We start from the raw sequence: 24754 nt of genomic DNA, 5'->3' as shown, positions 1-24754 counted from the left end.
GATCTAGGATGTGTTGTTTGAGTGTTTCCTTTATTTATTTTTTTTGAGCAGTGTATTAATGTGTCTTCGTTCAAATGCACAACTGACCATGTTTGCATGTAATATGAAAAGTGGATCAATATCAGCCGATTTACGAACAGCAGCTTTTAACTGATGATGATGATGATGATGATGAAGAAGCTGGACCATGACAATGCGCGACGTGCGCGTGTGACGTAGGCAGGCGGAGGAGAAACAAGACAACCTCCAACACACTGAGAGATGCATGAAGGGGGAGGATTTATGGATATAAATATGAAAAGAAAAACATTGTTTTCAGCAGACTGAGGCAGAGCGGCGGGGTGAGGATGCACAATGGAGCATCTCCGTGTTTAACTGCGGATTAGAGGAGGAGGAGGAGGAAGAGGAAGACAAGGAGACGCGAGGAGACGCTCTTTATTATTAGGAGAGAGAGAGAGAGGGGGGTGAGGAGACGGTTCAGACCGTGGCGGGGGGAACGGGAGCGAGGAGGACACCGACACCGACGGTCGGCTCGGCGGCGTCGCTCGGATGCTGTTGTCGCCCCGGACGCGGCGACGATGCGGCCTCACTGCTGGGTGATGGTCGCGCTGGCGGGGATCATGTCGTACCTGAGCCCGGAGAGAGCCCTGGGAGCACCGCAGAGGGAAGGTGAGCGGAGAATGGATGGATGGGAGGAAGGAAGGAAGGATGGATGAGGGGGTTGGCGGCGGTGAAAAGCTGTCAGTGATGAAAGGCTGAGCGTTGACGGGCTGCGGGATGTAATCAGTCAGGTATGGAGGGGGGAAAGGCCTCCTCTTATTGAATACTGTAATGTCAGCCGGTTTGACTGAGTCATTTTGCCAGTTGTTGTCGCAGGAGCGGAGCTGATTGGGTGAGGGGTAGGGCACCATGTTTATATGCACTGGTGAAAATACATGCAGGGTGTTGCGATTCAGGGCCCTCAGATCGATTGCATGGAGAGAAAAAGAAGAAGAAGAAGAAGAAAAGCAAAGCTAAAATCTCCAGTCGGGTCAGTTTTTCAGTCTAAAACATCCTCCGGTTGAGGAGATTATGCTGAACCTATTAGCCATCGCTGGCATCCTTATCGCGGCTCTCAGCGCGTCCTCGCAGCCCTGGCAGGGTGTTGTGTTTGTGTAATGTGTGCAGTCATTGTATGGTGGTGTATTGTTTTGATAAGAGCTGCTGGCACGGAGGCTGGTGGGAAAAGGCCCTGCGTTGGGTCCCTATTTATATGCGGTGTCTGTCTGGACATCTGTCTGGGGAAAGATGGAAAGAAACTGCGCGTCTGGAGCCACCAGGGTTTTAGCTGCATTTTATTATTATTATTATTGTTTTTCTGAGGCACCTCGCGGTCAGAAGGTTCTCGCTTTGGAGGCTTTCATGAGCTCGATCTTATTTGAAGTGATCAGGGATCCAGTGCACTCGCGCTTCCTTTAATAGCAGCAGACCGAGCCGTGCAGCAGCCCACACTGAAATCATGCTTTTCCATTTCCTGCAAATCCCGACACTTTCTCCGCTCGCCTGTTTGCAAAAAAAAAAAAAAAAAACAATAAAAGTGGCAGATAAAAGAGCGGAGGGATTTATTTTTTATTTTTTTGGCAGGACGGAATATTTAAGGGGCTAAATTATTTAAAAAAATGATTTAAAATTGATGCATGCAGTGTTTACACTATCATGACCTTGTGGAGGAATGTATTGTTGAATTTTAATGAGGAAGTCAGACACTGAAACCGGGACAATTTGAGGAAGGACAGATGTTATGATTTATGATTTATATGACCTCCGGCATTGTGATTATTATCTCCTTGCTGTGTTATTGTTGTATTTCTCTCTGCACACAGGGAATGTTCATTTCAATACATAAAATTAAGATTTCTGTCTTGAAAAAAGTATTTATACCTGTTGAATTTTTCACATTTTGTCCCCTTACAACAACAAACTTCAAAGTGTTTTGCTGGGAATTTTGCATAAAGTGGAAGTTTACAGTTTGAAAAAGTTGATGTGCATTTAGTAAATGCACTCCCTCTTAAATACTTTATCAACATTTTTCTGTCACCAGGTTGGCACATTGAGGTGAAAGTCTTCATTCCACCTCAACTGGAATTAGATCTGAACTTTGACTAGGCCATTCTAACACAGGAATGTACTTTGATCTACATCAATCTGTTGTAGCTCCAGCCGTGATTTTAGGGTTTAACTTAACCCCAATTTCATGTCTTTCGAAACTTTAGCAGGTTTTCTTCGCCTTGTATTTGGCTCCCCACAGCATCATACTGCCACCATCATGGATTCTAGGAACATTCTTTCTTAGTTTCCAGCTGACTAGTGTACCTTCTTCAGCATGTTTGTTGTGGTCCCCAAATACCTAACAAGGACTTTCTCCTTGCCAAATTTCAGGAGTGCACGATTAATAGTTTTGCTATAAATTGTTGCATTTGTACATTTATCACATTCCTGCAGCTCCTATGATAAACATTTTGGCAAATTCTTTGATCAATAATCTACTTGTTGGGTTTGCAATTTTAGCATATTCTTCTCATATTTAGATATTAAAATCAACAGATCTATGTGAAATTTTCAAACTTGTAATCGTATTTTGTTTTAATATTGTTTTAGTTTAAGGTTTATCCCTGACCTGCCTGCTGTGTCTCATGGTCTTTATTATGTTTTTGTTTCTCTATTGTTGTCAAATAAACATCTGACTTTCACAAAAGTTTTATTGATATTAAGTTTAAATTACAAACAAGTGCACTACGTTTGACTAATTAGTTAACTTAGGCATATCAGATTCTCCTTTTCCCTTCCACTTCACAGTTATGCACTACATTTTGTTGGCTTATTATTAAATTTCAATAAAATTCCCTGAAGTTTGTGGATTAAGTGACAAAGTGTGAAAAGGTTAATGAAATAATACCTCATAAAACCGTTGTATTTAAAATAAATAACATGCATATGTCATTTATTTTCAATTTTTAGTGTGTATTAGCCAGATTCTGGATGTCTAAACTTATCATTTATTACTTATTCTTGTCATTTGCTTGGATTTTTGAACACAGAACTGAAATAAAATCAACTAAGAATACCTGAAAGGTATTTAACCTCGCTGCCCTGCCCGTTTTCTTTTCTGCAGATGGTTCACTTCCCACAATCATCTACGTTGAGGTACAAATATCACATGTTCCAATTCCTCCCTCTTTAACCTGAGTAGTAAACCTTCCTGGTTGAGTAAATAGCTTCCAGTTTCCAACCCTTTCTCCTTTATTTTATTTTACCTAAATTACAACTCCAGCCACCCTCCCCTTGCTTCTTAACCGTGTTTCCCGAGTGGAATGCCATTTCTGATATCTCCCCTTCCTCCCCATGCTTATTCTCCTCACCAGAATGGTATATCTTTCCACTTTCAAACTTTAATTCCAGTCTCTGTTTCCCTTTTTCCACCGATTGAGATAATCATTTTTACCGTAAGCTTAATTTGTTTTGCTTCTCCCTCCCGATACCAACTCTCCATTGGGGTTTTCCGCTGTATCCTGAAACCCGCCGCTAAGATTATGCTCCAATGGCTAAACACAACACTTTTGTGTGACATGATTTTACACTTTTGTGGTTCAGTGAAATTTCTGTTTCTCTCCTTGGCTGCCCTTGCAGATGCACTAATATTTTCTGTGTTAAAGCTTTCCTCCCTTTCTATTTCTGTTTCTGCCCAGTTTCTCAGACCAGGGCCGAGTCTCTCTCTCCTCCACCTTACGTCATCATCCTCATCTCCTGCTCGGGGCTCGTCTCCTTCGTTCTGCTCCTCCTCACCTGTCTGTGCTGCAAGAGAGGAGGCGTGGGGTTCAATGTAAGTCTTCAACATGTAAGAGATTCAGCCGCCTCTCTGTCTTTCTGTGCATTTCTCTGACCTTTAATGCATATTGCTTTTTTTTTTTGGCATGCAAAGGTACAAACTGGCACGATTTATGTCTTAAACATATTGACGTTTTCTGAAAGCAGAAATGCTTAGTTGCAAAAATATTTGTGCCCCTTTAATTTGATTACATGTTGTCACATTATAATCACAAACATGAATGTAGTTCAGTGATTTTATGAGATGGAGCATCACTATGTAAGATGTCTGATTCATGGATGCGGGTAAATGTTACGTCAGAAGTGGAGATTTCAAATGTCAAAGGTTCAAAATTAAACAGGAAGCTCATGTAAAGTTTTAAAGTTGCTAACCGAAACTTCAAAACTCCGGCAGGTTCAAGCTTCAGCATAGATGCAGCTATAAAATGTTTATTTTCTCTTCTGCTGGTTTGTATTTTCATTGTAGCCAGTTGAATACAGTCAATAATTTTCACTGGATCCAAGTTCGGACTTCAGAGATAAACAAACTGCAGACTGCTGTGTTTGCTCCTGCTTCTCTGTGGTCTCAGTTTTACATCTTTAACTGATCCGTGTGCTCAGATGCCACAAAAATAGTAAAATTACCATTTGCATCCCAGCCATATAGGAAACCAGCTCCATCTATTTGCTGTTCCAGGATTTGTGGAGAAATGACTGGCAATAGAGCTTAAGTATTGTGTTGATTTGTACTCAAACGTTTTTAATTTTAGAAAAAAAAATACTCTAGGGAACTGAGTCTGGAAAAGTTTGCTCTTTTGAAATTAAAATATCATAGGACTCTATTTTTGATTGTGTTTGTTAGCCATGCTTGACTCTCCTTTTTTAGTGGTTAAATTTAGTTAATATTTATGTGAACATTTCGTTGTAACTCTGGGTGTTTATTTGTCATTGTTGCGCTGGGAAGTGAACTTCCATCCCAGCATTTTGCATTTAGACTAGAAAGTTTAACTTTGGTTGCATTTGACCAAAAGCACCTTTTATCACTTTCAGTCTATTAAAATACATTTGTGTTCATGACAAAATGTGGCAAAATTCAAGGAGTATAAATACTTTTGCAAAAACCTGGCTGTATTGTTGTGGAAAATTTTCTTATAAGATAAGACATTATTAGTTTATTAATGTGATGGTCATGTTTTGTTTGTTATTAATGTAAATGGTTATGAACTTTCATTAAAGCAACATCTCTGCGTTACACAAACTGTTTTTTATTTAGTTTTAGTCTGACCTGTTCAGCAGTTTTTAATCTGAATGATTAAAATTTTAGTTTGTTGCCATGTTGTCATTTTTTGCGTCGTTGCGGCTCAACCAGGAGTTTGACAACGCAGATGGAGAGGAATGCTCCGGCGGCTCCAGCCCCATCCAGGAGGACAGCCTGTCCTCCTGCCCCTCCCTGCCTGAGGTTTATACCCTGCCGGTCAGAGACCGCCCCAAGTGCGCCGCCCTGCAGGACGGAGCAGGTAACACACTTATCGGTATAGACTGATATGAATCGCTTAAATAAGTTTTTCACCTTGTTCAGCGCTCCCTCACGGTTGGCTGTCTCCTGAGTCACTGAGGTGGATAATTCAAAGGTCTCAAAGCGAGTGCTGACCCAGTAGTTCGCCCAGTTCACCTCTAAGTGAAGTGGAAATCTGGGAAACTTCTGCATCAGTGGTCAGTTTGAGCTGGACAAGTCGGACATTTGGGCAGAATGCATTTCTTTAAAGGGCATTTGTTTGTCTATTAAAAGATTGTACTTTGACCTGGATATTTGACCTTTAACATATGATAAAGAGAAACATATTTCCAGTTGTTAGAACTGTTGCTGCCTTTCTGCAGGAAGTCCAGATGTTGGGAACTCTGGTTTCCTCCCAGATACATGCATGTTAGGATAATTGGACTCTTTAAACTGCATGTTTGTTTGTCTCTGTGTTTCCCTGGGATGGACCGGTGACCCGTCCAGGGGAGCAGTGGACAGCTGCTTGGGTTGTATTATTGATTTTATCATATTGTTTACAATTTATTGTGTCAATTTTTTTTATCATGATTCATTATTGTCACATTGAATTTCAACTAATGATGTTTAACGCCTCCCAAAATTGTCCTTATTGCTGTTTGTTCAATAAAAGTGCATCAATATATATGTCTAAATTTGAAAATATGATTAATGCAGTTACTGTGTGCATTTCAGGGATACAAATTACAGTTTTTATGTGACTGGTGTCTTAAAGAAACTTATTACATATGGTGATTTTCTAGAGCAGTATTTGTGTTTGTTGCTGTTCTGTGCTTTCACATCCATACAGTTACCTCAAAAAGAAGTAATAAATACTTCTAACACTTTTATTGATTTCACAATGTTACCACAAACTATTGTAATAAAAGTGTAAGTCCATATTTCCCTCTATGTAGCAATCACTAATACTGAGCAGCATGCAGCGACGGTGGAGAGGAAAAACACCCCCTTTAACAGGAAAAATGCAATAATGTTACTTCCAGTGATAATGAATCATTCTTATTATTTGTATTTTATTTATGCATATTTTATGTTTTAAATGTCTGGACCATGGGTCTGCAAAATGGTTCTTTGGTCTTTACACAGTGGCTTTTAATATCATGGGAAAAATAAACCCGCCAAAATATTTAAATATAGATACAACAACTAATGCAGGTTTTAGCATGAATTTCACCAAATACCAAGTATTTTTCTTTTCTGTAGCTTGAAAACTGTGTCTTTTATAAATGTTACATAACAATCAAAGTCCTGAAAAAGACATTGTGTTTATCATATTTTCGCAAAAACTTTGTGCTTTTCTTTTCATCTTAAAACCCAAAAATGTAAATGAAGTTGTTATATAAGAATGACAACACATTTCCTTTATTAGATGTTGATCAAAATTATAAGCTGTCTTTTTTAAAAGGTTATGTAACATTTTTGACTTGTTTTGTTGAGTAAAAATGGCTTTTTGGACTCTAAAGACTGCAGACTCAGTGTTTAATATTTCAATCTTATAGTATTTACAGTTCCTGCATTGCTGCAGAAAATTAAGTTGTTATATCTTCACCAATTTCAGAAATTGTTTTTGTTTCTAGCAAAAGTATAATAAGATCTTTTGTGTTTCTCTTTTCCACAGATCCCAAATCTCAGTGCTTTAAAAGGCACGCTTTAAATTACCTTCAGGAAATAGGAAACGGTTGGTTTGGGAAGGTAAGATGACTGCCTTTTCCTCACATTTCAAAATGATTCTGTTTTTCACGGGTTTTGGTCCTTCGCGGCGTTCTCTCTCCTCTCTGATGTTTAATCCCGTCCGTTGATTAGATCACAAATCATAAGTCAGGCGACTGCGTTTATCGCCACTCTGCTCCCGGCTCTCTTCCGCATCCCGGTCCATCTGTTGTTTGCAGGTGATCCTGGCTGAAGTGCTGTGTGACTGCAGCTCGTCTCAGGCTGTGGTGAAGGAGCTGCGTGTGAGCGCCAGCCCCCTGGAGCAGAGGAAGTTCCTGGCTGAATCGGAGCCGTACAGGTGGGAGCAGCAGCACAAGATGACAACACTGACACAGATTATAAATCTGCAAAGACAGATTTATAATCCACGGTCACAATTACTGTCACCCACCATTAAGATGTAAAAATAAAATCTTAAAAAGCATAGCAGAAGCAAAATTTCACTGAAAATAATAATAAAAAATGCCTTTCATTTAATTTGCCTTGATGCTCCTGTTATTACAGTTGCACTTTTTATTCAGAGTTTTAAAGTTCACTGGCTTGTTGGTTACATGACAAATGATAAATTGAACTGAAGGATAATATAAATAGTAACCAAAGAACCCAGAACAACCTCCAAAGAAACTAAAAATGAGCTCCAAGGTCAAGGTTTATCAGTGTTAGATCGCTGCTTCAGTTGTTTGAGTCAAAGTGGACTTTGACTCAAACTTTACCTATCATTTTAATACAATAACAAAGAAAAGCAAAGCATAAAAGAGTGAGACTGAATTTGCCACGATGCATATTGACGAGCCACATGGTTTCTGTGAGAATGTCCTTTAGTCAGACGAGACGAGACTGAAGCTTTCTGACGAGACACGTGTCCACAGACATAAAAACGGAGAAAAGGACGCCGTTCCCACTGTGAGACATGGAGGAGCCTCAGTGCATTCAGACCAGCCCTGCTCAGTCTGCTTTCATCAAACTCTAATTTGTTTGTTTGTTACATGAGGTGTGAATGTGTAATCGAACTGTGATGTGGAACAAAAAATAATCAAGACAAAAAATGATTTACTCTACTCTGTAACATATTCAATTCATTTATAGTACGATACATATTTTTAACTTCCATCTAAATTTGATTCGACTTTTCTTTAGAAAAACAGCCACTATCACTATTAATCATCAAAATCAGCCAGAGTGAAATAACCTTCAGAGTTTTGTTTTTACTGCAGCTATATGATAATAAAACTTGTTCTTGACTGTAAGAGCTGAGTAATTACAGGGTGATAGATCTGGGCAACATTTTGGCTTTAACCCAGACATTTGGGATTTATCCGTGAACAGCCTTGTCTTTGTTGCCTCTGTCTTTGTCTCTTAAAGAGATTTTTCTTTTGTTTCGTCTGTCGCTCTTCTTTCAGGAGTCTGAAGCATCCCAACATCCTCCAGTGTCTGGGGCAGTGCAGCGAGAGCATCCCCTTCCTCCTGGTGATGGAGTTTTGTCAGCTGGTATGTTCAAATTTCATGGTGCAGTAAATGTCGTGGAAAGGACACAGCTTTGTTAATCACAAATAGAAACTCTATATTATAATCTGTACGTTTTGGGGGGTATTTTGATCCAACTTTGGATGTCTGACTGAGATTGTTGCCCAATAAGCTAGCTTCAAATATTTCCATACGTTTATCCCAATAGAATAAAATGAGTTGCATTGTGACAAAATGTAAAAAATTGCAAAGGGATATAAATACTTTACCTATCATTTTAATACAAAAGAAATAACTTATATGAAATGCCAGAGAAGTCTTTGAATTTAAGGTCCACTGGATTTTATTTTTGGCAATTTATAGATCATTTACGTCACTTTTTGCATTTCGTAACCATCTTTTAAAGTCGTTACGTGATGAACGCTCTGCGATGTCTGTATCAGGAAAACTGTGGATGATCTATTGTTTCGCTCGGTTTGTTTTCCCATTTCTCTGCTGGAACAATCTGTGACTCATTAGAAAAACCTTAGGAGTGACTCTCAGGCCAAACAGAGACACAAGCAGATCAATCCCGATGACAACAGGGAGAAAAGCCAAACAACGCAGAGTCCTCTGTGACGGCTTCAGGAGAAAAAAAATCTCCTGTTTTTTGCCTCTCACACATATTTTCCATCTTGATTTTATTCTCTTTCAGTTTTTGTAACACAAATGAATACTAAAAAGGTTACCAGCTCATTTCCAAATTCCCCAGTTGTTTTTTTTTTTTTTTTTTTGACACTCTGGGATGCCAGACGTCTGAAAAGGTATGCTTTTGCTGCAGGATTTACATACACAGTCAGCATTGCAGCAGCTTTTTGCTTTGCGTCAAAACACATACAAACCGAGAAACAAACCGGAGCTGACTCATCCTCCTGCTAAACGTGCAGCGCTAATGTTGTTCAACTTAGGGAGACCTGAAGCGCTACCTGCGGGCCCAGAGGAAGTCAGATGGGATGACTCCAGACCTGCCAACCAGGGACCTGCTGACTCTTCAGAGGATGGCCTTCGAGATCACTTCAGGTCTGCTGCATCTCCACGAAAACAACTACATTCACAGGTCAGTCAGGAGTTTCCTTCAACTTCATTTCATTAAAGCAACGCAGAAGAACAGGGAATTTCTGATCAGGTTTTTGTGTGTGTGTGTTTTCTCTATAGTGACTTGGCTTTAAGAAACTGCCTTCTGACCTCTGACCTCACTGTCAGAATAGGAGACTACGGCCTCTCTCACAACCACTACAAGGTGCGTTAATCTATGTTTGTATGTTTTTCAGAAGTGGACAAATGAAACTAAGCTGAAACAAAATCACAATTAATCATGATGAACTGATTAATAAAATTTCGGCAACTAATTTAGTAACCAGTTAATTAATTAATTGTTAACTGAATATTCAGACTCAAAAAAGGCCATTTACTAAAAGAATAACATATTCAGAGCAGTAATTAGGTCACAAATGCATTTTGGATTTAAGATAAAAACAAATCACTTTTTTGTAAATAATTGTGTCCTACCCACACCTTCTCAAAGGATGTAGTTTTTGCTTCACCCAGCTAAAATTTTGCAAAAAATAACTCCTATTAAGCACCTTTAGTGCTCCAATTATGAGTCTGTTAATCAAAAAAAAAAAGTTAACAGATTATTTCTGCTCTTTATTGATGAGTCAAACAGAAAGAGCTGAACTTTTCAGATATTTCCTTTGCTACAAATGATCACTAAATGAGTGAAATTAATTTTAGGAAATTAGATGTTTATTTCATCATTTTAAAAAATGTTAAATTATTTATTTGTATTTATAAATATTTCTAATGTTGCATAAAATAAACTAAATAGGCTAAATGAAAAATCTGCAGAATGTACCAACTTTATTTAAACAAGTAATCAGAATAATCATTTAATTAAATAATAATTGGTTTCAGCCTTAAATCAGACCGTATAAATAACATGTTGGTGCATTTGAAGGAGGACTATTACCTGACGCCAGACAAGCTGTGGATCCCTCTGCGGTGGATTGCTCCTGAGCTGCTGGAGGAGTACAGGGGATCCCTGATTGTTACGGACCAAACCAAAACCAGCAACGTGTGGTAAGCAAGTTTTTATTTTCATTATTTCTGACCAAAAAACATGAGCTGATGACCCCTGACATGTTGGAGACAATCATCTTAAAACAGTTCACCCTTCACAGCTTCTTCACATTTATTGGTAAACACGGGTGAAGATGTTCAAGAAGCCTCAAAATAATTTAGTTTACTGACCATCAGCATGTTCTGAAATAGAAATATTACCGCTGTTAGTTCTCTGTTAATGACCTTTAGGAGTCCTTTGCTTTCCTGCTCAATGTTCATGGTTGCAAATTAATTCACGGCTCTTTTCTGCAGCAGCTTTAAATTTTACAGTCATTGCTTTCAGTAGAGATTAAAAAAAGTTTTTTAAAAAATGTCTATTGTATAAATCACTTTCTTCTCTGACTATTTTCTGATAGTTTTAATATTTTTGCAGGTCTTTAGGGGTGGTGATCTGGGAGCTTTTCGAGTTTGGTGCTCAGCCCCACAGACACCTGAGCGATGAAGAGGTGCTGACCTTCGTCATCAGGGAGCGACAGATCACTCTGGCCCAGCCGAGACTTAAACTCTCACATGCAGATTACTGGTTAGTACTCAATTGCTGCTTGAATCTATAAATGTCACAAATCATTCCAATGCAAACATATCATATGGACAGATCTAATTCACACATTCAGCTGGGATATAATTCAGCCAAACCAAACTTATGTTTATTCTTTTTTTCCCCCCTAAGGTATGAGATTATGCAGTCCTGCTGGCTCCCTCCATCCCAGCGGCCTTCTGTAGCGGAAATCTTCCTCCTCCTCTCATCTCTCCTGGCCGCAGAGCGAGGATTGTCAACGAGGAGCATGGGGGAAGAAGAAGAAGAGGATGAGGAGTATGAGGAGGTCAGGAGGAGGAGAGGAGAGAGCGACGAGTCATTTGAAAGACGCTGGGATCTACTTCGTCCACCCGCCTTTCAGAGTGCAGCGAACGAGCGGCACAGAGACAGAGAGTACGGCAGAGACAACTCCTACCCTTTACTGGACCCTGTGGGGAACTGCATCACCCCATCCTCCTCTGAACTGGACGACATCCTCACAGTTACAGAAACCAGCAAAGGCTTGAACTTTGAGTATTTCTGGGAGAAGGCTCATGCCAGACGAGGTTACAAACCTCTCCCTCCCCCTCAGCCGATCCCAACTGTGAACAATAACCACAGACAGTCTTTAGACACGCCCACTGTGGTGCCGGTGATAAGTGCTCGCAGTCCCTCGCTTGCCAGTGAGTACTACATCCGCCTAGAGGAGCACACTCCCCAGGACAAGTCTCCAACTCTTAAAGGCAAATCTCAGTCCTCTTTACAATCTGATTCGGTTTGTCCTGGAGATGTGGAGCTTGTGGAAATCCGTAGTGGAATGCAGGGAAAAGATCGAGTCCCCTATCGTGCTGCAGACAACAGTGGGAAGACGCTGCAAACTATCCGATCAAGCGAGGTGAAAATCCAGGTGCCCAACACAGGAGTGGCTGAGTTCAGAGACACTTCAAGCAGAGTGACAGACTTCTCAGTGGTGGATCTGGGTGACGATGATGATGTGGAGAAGAAAAACAGCAGGGAAACAAACAAATCTCCCACAGTGCTCCAGGCTCCAGTCCTCCCTCCCAAACCCCGCTCAATGTCCATGTCCTCTTCCAATCACCTTCACTCCCGCCCTCTCCCTGCACCTCCGCTTGGATACAGAGGACTGCCTCACTACACCATCGGCGGAAAGATTGAGACGGACCCCCTCCACATGAGCTCCTGCCCATCCTCCACTTTTGATCACCTCGGCCTCCATCGGTCCCGACAGACTCTGCCCCCATCCCCGTCTCTCTCCCCCTCCATCCCACCATCTAGCCATCCCATTTACCCTCAGATGTGTCCTCCACCTCTACCCCCACACTCCAAACCTCAACGCAGCATCCCACACTACAACTCAGCTGACAGATACTCAAGATACACAAAGACACAGATGCAGAGATCCAACAGAGACCCGCTATCCTGTGACATGTCCGATAGAGAGCTGGACAGGGGGCATGCACCATCAAGCTACACCTCCAAGGAGGAATGTCATCCCCGTATGAAAGACTTTGACTCCCCGATTCGTAGGGAAAATCCTCTGCGGCCCATTTATCGAAACCCACCCCGTCCTCAGCATGCAGATTCTCAGATTGAGAGGCAGTCCTCGTCTAGTCCTACCTACTCAGATGAGGATGACTCTCCTTTCGCCTCCCCTGAGAGACACAGCAGTCGGACCACAGTCGCTCACTCCAGTCTGTCAGAAGATGCAGACCCAGCCATCTCTGAGCTCTTCTCCAGGGGAATGAAGAGGACCCAGTCACGGCTGGACACTATTCTGCCCACCATTTGGAGGGAAGACGCCGAACTTCAGGCGGAACGAGTTGCAGCAGCCAAAAAGTCTCCAATGCACCTGTTTCTAACCGAGATATCGAGCGTGACAGAGTCGAGTGAGCCCAAGTCCAAGACCTTGTGGGATGGGGAGAAGGAGGAAAACAATGATGGAGAGCGATGGGGGAACTTTCTGCTGCACAACAAGGGAATGCGCCGTTCCCAATCACTGATCACTGAGATAGGCTCGGCAGGACAGTCATCGGGACAAGAAAAGCAATTCCGAAGGACAGGAGTTGAGGAGGACAAGGCATCATTCCAAGGGGATCTTTTCCTCACAGAGGTTGACACAGAAAAAATGGACACGGACAAGGATGCGGAAAGCGATCCAGTTAAATACTTGTACCCTGCAGGATCCAGATTGCACCCCTATGTCTGCTCTCCCAACCTTTCATCTAACAAATACACTGAAGACGGCAGCACAAAAGGTATACGGAGATCCCGATCTCTTCTGTCCGAGAGGGAGAAACAAGAATCTGAAATACATTTTGCTGAGCCACAAAAAACAGAAATGACCAGAGAGGAGTTTCTGAAAGAGATCCAATCAGCAGAAACATTTTTGACTGAAATCATTTCCAGACAAAGCGCTACCACAAATAAAGATGAATCAGATCCGTCCATCTCCCCTACTCCATTGTCACCTGAATACGAATCCATATGCATCGACCCAAACTCTGCTCAGACCATCACATTCCAGTCAGAAAGCTCCATACGAGCATCCAACAAGGGAAAAGAAGAGATACACACTGAGGCCATCTATGCACAAGTGACCAAGCGTGCAAAGAAGAGCGAGATTAAGGTCTCCATCAGACCTGAGATCCCGATTTTCCACATAGGCTCAAACAAGCAACCGCTTAAACCATGCAACCAAGGAAACGATGCTGATCACTGCCAGACTGGAGAGTTTGTGCTCTCAGAAATAATGCCCAAAAATGGTTTATTACACAGTGAAACTGATGAATGTCAGAAAGAGGAGGAAGACTGTTCAGATGGACCTGCCTTACCTGCCAGAGGGGAACTAATAGACCCTCCAGAGTTATCTCCTTCTGAATCCACTGAGTCCAACACTGTGATACTACAGGAGAACAAGTCTCTCATTTTAAATCAAACGAAGACTACTATTGTTGTAGAGAATGGTGAAATGATGAAAGAGCAGGTCTGCAGTTCTCAGATGAAAGATCAATCGGAGGGAAAATGTGGTGGGAACGCAGCTGCTCTGGAGAGAAATGGGGAAAATTTCTTTCAGCACAAGTACAATGATCTGGAAAAGTCTGTCATTCAAAACGAAACTAACTGTGAAGTCACTCTGAACACTCCAGATCATGACATGTCCTCTGACATCATCACTCCCACTGACTCTGTCCTGTCACCCATGACCTCCAGCTCGGTGGACGGCCTCACACCCAGTGATTCTTGGACCGGAGCAGGAAGCGGCAGCGGGTGGCGGGTCCTGGGAAACGAAACCCCACACAGAGACTCTGCCTATTTTTCCGACAACGACTTAGAGGGTGATGTGATGAACAGGAGGAGCAGCGATGGACCAGGGTCCAGACAAAGTGCAGGCCGAGGGGGCGAGCGGGGAGCACTCACAGGGATAGAGGAGAAGACCGAAGAGGAGGGGGAAGCAGGAGGTAAAAGCCCCATACGAGGTACTTCACATGCATCTCGTACCAAAACAGAAAGTGGAAAAGAAAAGACTGAGAATTGTGAAAAAGACTGTTACTACTTACATTGTGAAAAAGATATACTAAACAAAGGGCTAGAGGCTGTGCACAGAAACGATTCAGGCATTTTTCACAATCACAGCGAGAGCAAAGAATCCACATTGCTGCATGATGATCATCAAGTCAAGGACTGTGTTGACTTAATTGATAAGCTGTTTTCGAAGTTAGACGAAGAACCTCTGAAGAACCTTTCACACAGTGGGTATGTGATAGACAGCCACTACACAGATGGCATAATTTCCAAGATAACGGATTATAAATGCACAGAGTCTGAAAAGAGCAACTTGAATCTGCACTCTGAGAGTCCCAGTGGGACAAAGAGCTTGATCAACTCCGTGTCTGGCATCGTTGAAGCAGATATGTCAGAGAGGGATCTTGCTGCTCAAAGGTCTTTGAAATCTGGGAATGAGTCCAGATTGTCAAAAATGAGTGAATTTCAAAACAATGATTACTTGCACAGAGAGGATAAAGTTAGTCTGACTAATCTGTGTACTGAGCAAGGTGTTGAAGAAATGGTTTGTTTGGACCACAGCGAGCTGGGAGATCTTCACTGCTCAGATCACAGAGTAGATGGGGATGTCAGAATGGAGGCGGACACACATCAGGCCTCAGCAGAGTCTTGTGAGGGCCAAGATGTGATGGCTGAGGACTGGTGGAATGCCGTGGAAGAGGATGAAGAAGCACCACCCTCTGGAGTTGTTACTGGGGAAATTGACTGTCACCGTTTGATGGAATCAGGAGAACAAAATAATCAGTGGGCTTCTCCAGAGAAAAAGCAACAAGAACTAGAGCTAAGATCAGAATTTTTTGCGGGGTTTAGCAATAGGAACTGGGGGATTCAGGAGAAGTATTGGGAATCTAAAGAAAACGATGAACGTGCAGGAAGGGAGCCTCACCCTTCTTCGACAGAGTCCAGAAACGAAACTGGGGCCAATGAAACACAAGAACTGAGCTGCAATATCGCTGCATGTGAAAAAGTAAGAGACTCTGAAACCCAGCAGTCTGCAGCAGATATCCAACAAGAGGAAAATATTGAGAATCTGGAGGAAATTGATGATTTTAAGAGCGACACAATAAATAAACTATGTGATATTGAAGTAGAGAATATGGAAACTCCAGAAGAAGAGAGGTTTGTAGAGAGGCAGATTCAGGACAGAGGGTGTTTAACTGACATGGAGGAGGAGAATCAAAACTTCAACAAATTGATACAGAATCAACTCTACAGAGAGGGACAAGCGTCAACTGAACATGTTGATTCTGAGAACCACTTCAGTCATTCTTTCCAGAATGACATCTCAAGTATATCCATCAGCATCACTGAACCTCCTCAAGGTAACTCCACCGACCTAGAAAACAATGAATCAACCTTCAAACAAGAAGCCAAGCATAGCCCATGGCTTGCTACACAGTCTTTAGAGGAAAGTCTCCAAAAGATTAATGAGGATTACAGAGACGCAGCCCTTCAGTCCGGAGCGGAGGAGCTTAATCAGTCATATCAAGAGGTAGACAATTTCAGCTCTGTTGATTTCCCTAGTCCGCCGCCAAGCGTAGACCTCGATGTGCAAGATGATAAACTGGAGAGTTTAGATGACTCTTTTCCTAGTCCGCCACCGTCTGTTATAGAGGCAGAGGAATTTATTACTGCCATAAATCTGGAAGACTTCGGTGCTGGTCCAGAGATGGAGTCGTATATTTCCCCAGCGAACAGCACAGGTGTCTCGGCTCCATCTCTGCAAGAGCTATCACCAGCTACAACTCAGAATAAAGGCATCTCTGCCAACCTGAACTCCCCGTCCGTACACATAACACTGACCGATGACAACAACTTTACTTCAGATATTGAAGATGTTTGTCATAGCTTCACCCAGAAAACCTCACCTGCAGGTCCTTCTACACAGCAAGATCTCTTGAAAAACATCCCAGCATTGCTGATATCCGAGTGGAAAGACCTGGACGAGGAGCCGCTGGAGGATTTTGAAAAACTTGAACAACTCTGTTGCATCTCTGGAGATGAGGAGGAGACACTGGGGGAACTTTTCTTGGGGAATCTGGAGCTTCTGGAGTCTTTAAAGAAAACAGCTGATCAGAAGGGCAGTAATACAGAAGAAGGTGATGACTTCTCAACTCCTGAGGCTGACCGAGGGGATTTAAAGGAAGATTTCTCTGACAACTGCAATACGTTGATTGGATCAGAGCAAGCAATCCTGTCACAACCAGTGGAGAAGATTGATGAGCAGAGGTCACCAGGTCAAACACCCGATGTCAAGGATCAGGGATCTTTATCCAAGATGACAACCAGAAATGGCCTCATGATGCAGGTGAGTGTGTGGTCTAACTTACATGGTTTCTGTTCCTTCAGCTCCCTTACTGGGTTACTCTGATGTTGCAGGTGTGTGAGGAGAGACTGCAGTTCTCCCTCAGTGAAAATGTGAAAACAAACATGCTTTGGGGGCCGGCTGTGAAAGAGACTGTGACACTTCGGCCGTGGGGGGAACAAGTCAAGGAAAGCTGCAGCAGGTCCGTGGAAGACCAAAGACAGGATGAGAGGTACGAAGGCAGATGGAATTAATTAAACACATCCACAAATACGTTTACATTGTCGCATCTTAACATTGCTGTATTTGCATCCGATCCCTTTAAATAAGATTTCCTGCCTTTGGAAAGCACCTAACTAGTCATGCCACCTTTTTATACTCAACATAAAGCTGTTCTTTTAGGTTTGTAACTCTGGAAGAACTGCAATAAAAGTGCATGCCACCATTTTCCAATTTTTATTTACCAAAAAATAAGAAAAACCATATTCCATTTTTCTTCCCGTTTACAATCAGCTGTGGTTAGTGTTGCTATGTCAAGTGAAATCACCTCTAAATGCATTGAAGTTTGTGGATTTTAGCAATGACAAGTCAATCCAAAAATGACATGTTTAGCAATGCGATTAATCGCTAATCACTTAGTTCACTTGATTAATCACTTTAACTAATCACATTGGTTAAAGTGATGTAATTATTCTTGCAACACTTTGTACACCAACAATAAGATGATTGCTTTTTTTATTTCTGTGATTGTAAAATAATGTTTTTTTTGTCTGAGGTATTATATAAAGCTGAGAGCACTACAGATGCCATTGATGTGAACTCTGTGATCATCTTGAAAATTATCTACTCGTTTCAAGTGCTGATCTTCCTTCCTTCTGCAGCCAGCATGTTGCCATTTTTCCCTTTCTGTGTCTCTGTGGGAAGCAGCGACCCACAATCTGTAAATTACAGCTTTTGATTAAAATTTGAATCCTGCAATCAGCATCTGAGACTTGGTTCTTTAGCTGAACTGTAAAAAGGAACAAAAATAAGACATTTTCTCTTAATAAGGACTTTCTTGCATGATTGGTTAGTGAAGTTTCTTTCAAATATATGGATCAAAACTTTGATAAATAAAGCTAAAACTATCTGCTATATGCTAGAAACAAAAATGTCTTGGTAAACAAACAGTGCCATACTATGCTTAGGGTGTAATATATATTTTTCTTCACAGCCAAGAGGAGCAGGAGGCTTCCCTTAACCAAGAGCCTCTCATTGAGTCTGATAAAACTGAACCTGAGCCGCTCACTGTGATTGAACAACCTGAGATCACTGCATCTCAGCCTGCTGCAAACCAGGCAATGAAAGGTACAGTCATGCTGCACCACAAAAAGCTACTTTTTCCCTTAGTCCTTTTCCTCTGCTGGCATAATTACAGTCTGCTTTTATATTTTCCTTCTTTCAAAATTTCCTCTTCATTTAACCAGATTATAACCTGGACATTGTGTCTCCTACTTGTTTCTGCAAAGTTAAAGTTAAACGTCACGAAGAGTAAACTTACCCTATTCTTAGGAAGTCAGGTTATCTCACAGACGAGTTAAGTTTAGATTTAATGCACATGTGCTCATTATTTGATGTTTCTCACAAAGAAATGAACATCATGCTTTCATTTTAGTCCTTCTATTTTGTTACCTCTGATTGAGCTTCAGAATTCCACCTTGAATAATGACAAGACAAAAAAAACAAACAAACGGCAACAAAAAAAACCTCTTTAGTCAAGCTGCACAAGGTAGCTGACAGACAGAGAGAGCAACGATTTGATCATTCGTAAAGAAAACCAGGGGAGACATGATGATGGTGTGAGAGACATTTTTATGCTTTTGGATGTTTTGGTCATTTTGTACAGCAGAATGTTGCTCAGAAACATTTTGGTTTGATCTCTGGTCAAAAGTCCAGTTGTCCAAAGAGGAATCAGAACCACCTATGATTGTGTGATCTTAAATCGTCGGGAGAATAATACACAACTAGGCTAAACTTATCTATGAGATTTTACGTTTGACACAATAATTTATCTCCATTATTTTCCATCTACTTGACCACTAAGAGAAGTAAACAGATGTACGTTGGGTAAAAGAAAGGTTGCGAAATAGATTGTGGGAAATGGAAGAAGGATTAGGCTGAAATATGGGTGGGAGAGCTTGACAATGACAATAAAACATCAGTGCAGAATAAAATAAAATAAATTGTTGTGCAACAACTATATATTTATAAAGTGAATCTGACCAGGCAGTAAATTATCAGTCCATTTGACCTGTTTCTAACCAGCAGTAAAGTCTGTTGTATTATATTTCTTATATTAATAAAGCATCTTCATGAGCCATAACAGAGTTACTGTTGAATCATTTTTCTTTTATAAAAACTATATTTTACAGTAAAATGCTGTTTTTTCTCAAAATATTTTTCTCAATAAATGTACTCCTTGCAAAATATTTGACCAGTTTTACTAATCTAGTAAACTACTAATCTAGTCGACTTGACTTAAATTTCTCTGCTTCGATTATTCATTAAAATGTAAAATTTTACATGTCAGCTTTTGGGATGTGCTTCTTGGTCCAAGTAAATCTGATGCCCGAGTCAAAATCACATCCACTTCTTAGATGAAGCTTTATATAAATAATTTAAACCAACAAATTAGATAATCTTTAATTAGATTCTGGTCCTTAATGAGGTTTACAGAATCACTACATCAATTATTGTGAAGGGTCAGATTACAAATCTTCACCGTCTGCTGACTGCAGCCAGAATTGCTCTGAACATCAATAAGTAGTAAAGTGAAAAAGCGTAGACATATCAGTGGATAATATTGAAATTAAATTTGTTAATTGTTTAACAATTAACAAGCTGTTAGTGTATTTGTTAAATACTAGTAGTATTGGGTGTCTTTTTCCTTTACAACTTTATAACAGCCGATTTTACATTTTGGATGCAATAAGTTTAACCCTTGCAGGTCACACTGTGTGATACCCTGGAATTGTTCAAATTACAGATGGTATGATTTTGCCAAGGTTTGTTAAAATCATGCTGTCTTTTGAATTTGTTGTCCAACTACCAAATTCACCCATTGTCCTAGAAAAAAATATTTTTAAAAAGTCCCTTTTTCCCTCAAAAAAAGTGCAGAATATAACATTTTTGTCCTGTCAAAGAAATAGCAAAAGTTGCTATGGTAAGAACACTTTCATATCAAAAAGCTGCAAAAGTTTTGTTCAACTAGAAAAGCTCCAAAAGCATAACTTTTGGGTAAGCAGCAACTCTTACATCTGTCCTGCTAGTAACTAGTTGAAGCAGAAATCACTTAGAGGTGATCAGTAAAGCAATTAAAAAGGAAGAGTTCAATGAAAGCAACAGGTCGTTGAAATAGTCTGAACAGATGAATGGATTTCTGTAGAGTTATGAGCCGAAGGCATAATGATGATAAATCTTTAGCTAATGTCGGTTTTAATTCCACAAGTAAAACATAATTTTGATCATTCCAGCAAAACTTGCAAATCCATTTGACTCAGTTCCTTATCTAAACTCTGTTCCTTTCTTGTTTTAAAGCCAAACTCGCTCGCCTGTCTCTCGCCCTCCCTCCTCTCGCTCTGAATCTCCCTCTCACCCCGAGCGGGAAAGGCGGATTCGGGGACGGTTCGATCGGAAATCGCATCGGAAGACGAAGGGGCCTGTCATCAGGAATCGACCCTGACGACGACGACGAGGATGAGCAGCAGGACGAGAGCTCCCGCAGGGTGATTGTTGTCACAGAGACGGACGTGGACAAACGAATCGGGCTGAGGAGTCTGTTAAAATCACCCAAGGAGCCTTTGGACAGAGAGCGGGACAGAGGGAGGAATGTGTCCTTCTTCGATGACGTTACAATCTATCTGTTTGATCAGGTACTTCCTGTTTGTTTGACAGTCAACATCTGGAATGATGAGTTCGAATTAAAAGTGTCTGTTTCTTTGTAACAGGAAACTCCAACCAATGAGTTGAGCAGCTCAGCTCCTACAAGTCCAGGTTCAGTCTCTGTGAAAAGCAGCAAGCTGGACTTTCATGGTGAGCTCATAAATATCTTATGTCCTTGAAAAGATCCAGAGGAACTCAATCAGGTTTATTTGTATACTATGGCAGTTTAAAATTACTTACACCATAAAAACACAAAAATACAAAGCCATAGAAAATGAAACGGTCAACACACAATACTGGTTTTCTCCATCATTACACATCAGTGTTTCATTTCTTATGGTTGAAAACTCTAAACAGGTGGGGTTTTAGTCTAGATTCAGCCCTTTATGTCCTAAATTTAAAATATCCGCCTTGATATTTTTGCTTATTTTAATTGAATGGGTAAATATACATTTGCCCATTTATCCAGAACAACTGGAACTTTCAACATCTAGCAAGCTATTTTCGCAATTTACCACCGTAAATTACCGTAATAACCCTAAATTGGCAGGAAAGCGCAACGTCTTTCGGAAACCTTAGGGATTTTCAGATAGGGCAGAGTGTGGCAGAATTACGGTGCTGAACATTTGGCTGGATCGACAGCACTACGTTTATTACCTATTGGGTTAAAGGAACTCAGAGTTTCAGCTGTCTTGCAGCCAAACTCGCTTTCTGGAAGTTTGTTCCAGATTTGTGGTGCATAGAAGCTGAATGCTGCTTCTGCATGTTTGTTTTGGTTTGGTCAATGTCACCCTGTAGGTCACTGTGTACTGACAGTCCACCAGCTGACTCACCTGTCGGTGCAACGTGTCTCACTTTAATAAAGTTTCACCTTGAGGTGGTTACCATAGTAATAATCTAACTCATCTCCTCGCACTTTAAACAGAACAGCTTCATTTCCCCCCCATCTTTTATTCCAGCGTGCAGCCAGAATTAATCTCCCATAATCAACCGTCTCCCTCGACGCTGTGGCATGTGGAGCTGAGCCGGGACATTAATCCTGCGCCCAACAATGCACGTCCTAAGCCGTGTTTCCCCCTCCAACACATTTTCTGGTTTAAACTGCGCTCTCCATCTTGTAAACTCATTACCTCATTTCACAGCAAAATGAAAGTCAGAGCTCAGAGTTTCTTTCACCCTCAAAGACGCTCCAAAATTAGATCATCTCTCAGAGCTTTTTGGAGTGGAGATTTTAAAACTCGGGAGAGAGAGAAGAGTCCATGTTTCCTTTGAGTTATTTTTAAGGTGCCTTTTTTGTGTCAAGCCTCTTAACAGACACGGATTCATATGATTTTTTTCTTGCACAAATACATTGTTGGATAACTGATGCTACTGAACATGCAGTTCAAGTCAGACGTTTACACACATCGTCCGTCATCTTTTGCTTTTCTTGTAAATATTGTTGTAAATAACATTTACAACAACAGGAACAGAGCAAAGGTTTAATTTTTTGTTAAGCATACAGACTCAAATATAAACACACTCACTCTAACGTAAAGTTCAAACCTTTTTTTTTATATCGATCATAATAGGCAAAAACTAACTCTAACATCTCTGCCTGGCTTTCTGTGCAGCCAGACACAGTTCAGAGGAGTGGCAAAAGCAAATGAGGAGGATCAGCAGTGCTTGCCAATAACCAAAGATGTAATCCAGAACACGATTCAGTGAAATATCGTCTCTGCTGCCGAGACGTTGAGCTGTTAGCTTGAGACTGTCATACAGCAACAGAATTCAGTCAGAGACATTTTTAGATTTGATGCGAGACTGACTGCTACCAGAAGTTCTTCCTACCGGACTTGATGCGACTTCACCATCCACAACCTTTAAAGACAGTTGTATGATATGAGTTATGAAATATTTCCATTTCAAACCATAAAAAGACAAATAGTCACTCAAACTTTATGGATGCCAAAACTAAAAGTGCTGAACTTGTTGCAACAATCGAAACTAAAAATGTGTGGAAATATCAATAAGTGCATTTTGAAGATTGTTAGGGAAGAAAGGATCATTAAACAGAAATCTGTGACATTTGTAACATTAAAAATTAAAGTGATAAAAGCCTGTGGTGGAGATACGACTTCCTGAGAAATTTAACCAGATATTAGTGAGGGGGTTTGTTTATGTTTGAGCCTTCATGTCCGACTGTTTGGTTTTTCTCACCATCAGGGCCAAACAAAAGCAAAGAATCGAAAAGAAAAGAGGATCTACCGATCAAACCGCGGTCTCCCATCGGAAGCGGCCCAGTGACGTCATCGCGCTTCACTGTCAGCCCCGCCGACGACCCCCATCTGGTGTGAGGGGGAAAACGGGAGCTTTTGAATCCAAACCCTCTCAGAGCGAGCAGTGAATTCACCCAACAACCAGCCATTTACCCAGAAGATATTTTTTTACTGATTTGGGAACTGAAAGAAACAAGACTCTGATTTTACCAGCTGGACACATTCCAGGTTTTGCCAGTGACTGGATTTTGTATGAAAGGGGGGTTGCTGAGCTCCTGCCTGTCACTGTTTACAGAGTTTATCCGTAGCCTTTGGCTCCAAATGTCTTTGGAAAAGACTGCTTACGTTGGGAGGAAAAGAAAACAAAAATATTTAAAAAAAAAACGAAAACAAAAGGAACTTTGAAAAATGTGAAACAAATCTGACAGCTATGCAGTGGGAATCTTGCTGTGTACCAGCTTACTTTCTCTTTTTCTGCTTTATTCTGTTGTACAGTTCCCTGACAGAGAGAGGAGGGGGTTGCACTTTCTTTAGTCGTTCATCTGTCCATATAAATGCTTGGATTCCAGACCAGTCCTGATTTAAGAGGGTTTTCTTCCTGCAGCAGCTGATCCAGCAGTTTGAAACGGACTACTGTATTTAAGAAATATTCTGCAGCATTTGTACAAATACCATAATGCGAGTGTATACAATATTGTTTTAGGGCTTTTACTTTTAGATGTAAACTTTGAACTGCACGAAAAATTAAACTACTTTTACTTATTTATTTATTTATTTTATTTTATTTATTTATTTATTTAGTCATTTATTTATTTGTCTAACTTATTTAACCTTGATAAACTGTTAATTATTTTGAGATGGAATGCATCCAAGTTTTACCTTCTCTAAGATCTTCATAACAAATAAATAAAAATATTTTCCCAAACGACTTAATTGCTTAGAAGAAATAAAAAATAAGTATTTTGTATAATTTTACTTAATATATGCCAATCTGTACTGTATGGACCTAAGTCCATTTTTTTTTTTTTTTTTGGCCAGGTCAGAAAATTTTAGCAGTCTTGTCATTCCTTTTTTGTTGTATAGTTTAATGACAGTTAATGTAGCTTATAGCTCCACCAATCGAAGCTTTTCATGAGTAATTAGCTCCATTTGTTTGTGAACCTGTTAATTTACCCCATTTTCTACTAATGACAGTCGATCATGCAGCAGAGGTCATGCTAGTCTGTTTGTTCGATCTGTTTAAATGTTGGTTTAAACTTGTGTTGTTTAAAAAGGCTTTTCAGAGGGGATGATGTATAATTAAGGGGGGGTGGGGGGGGGGGGAAATAAAGGTTGAAACAAATGTGAATCTTTTATTTGAACTGTCTCATGACATGGTTTCTGACCCTTAAATTAACAGTAGGAATTACAATGGGGCATATTGAAGTTGTGGGAAACCG

General features: G+C 40.7%; 1 protein-coding gene across 1 annotated transcript; it reads left to right on the top strand.

Annotated features, from left to right (window-relative positions):
* The first annotated feature begins 484 nt into the window (after positions 1-484).
* On the top strand, positions 485-24081 carry lmtk3 (lemur tyrosine kinase 3). The gene is made up of 16 exons (XM_055047458.1): positions 485-669; positions 3726-3859; positions 5213-5360; positions 7017-7090; positions 7288-7406; positions 8509-8596; positions 9520-9668; positions 9767-9851; positions 10569-10690; positions 11106-11255; positions 11403-17139; positions 17211-17368; positions 18350-18483; positions 20713-21047; positions 21123-21207; positions 23263-24081. The coding sequence occupies exons 1-16, from the start codon at positions 579-581 to the stop codon at positions 23391-23393; spliced, it is 7740 nt and encodes a 2579-aa protein (XP_054903433.1). The 5' UTR covers positions 485-578; the 3' UTR covers positions 23394-24081.
* Positions 24082-24754: the final 673 nt, after the last annotated feature.

The sequence above is a fragment of the Poeciliopsis prolifica genome, unplaced genomic scaffold (assembly GCF_027474105.1).
Source record: "Poeciliopsis prolifica strain line A6 unplaced genomic scaffold, Auburn_PproV2 SCAFFOLD026, whole genome shotgun sequence".
Classification (NCBI taxonomy): Eukaryota; Metazoa; Chordata; class Actinopteri; order Cyprinodontiformes; family Poeciliidae; genus Poeciliopsis; species Poeciliopsis prolifica.
Note: the sequence above shows the minus strand (reverse complement) of the source record. Positions and strands in the feature narration are given on the sequence as shown.

Bases quoted from the DNA above. Each gene is read 5' to 3' on its own strand.
- lmtk3 (XM_055047458.1), top strand. From the start codon at position 579: ATGCGGCCTCACTGCTGGGTGATGGTCGCGCTGGCGGGGATCATGTCG. The intron at 10,691-11,105 runs GTAAGCAAGTTT...ATATTTTTGCAG, and splicing joins ACCAAAACCAGCAACGTGTG to GTCTTTAGGGGTGGTGATCT. The intron at 17,140-17,210 runs GTGAGTGTGTGG...CTGATGTTGCAG, and splicing joins GAAATGGCCTCATGATGCAG to GTGTGTGAGGAGAGACTGCA.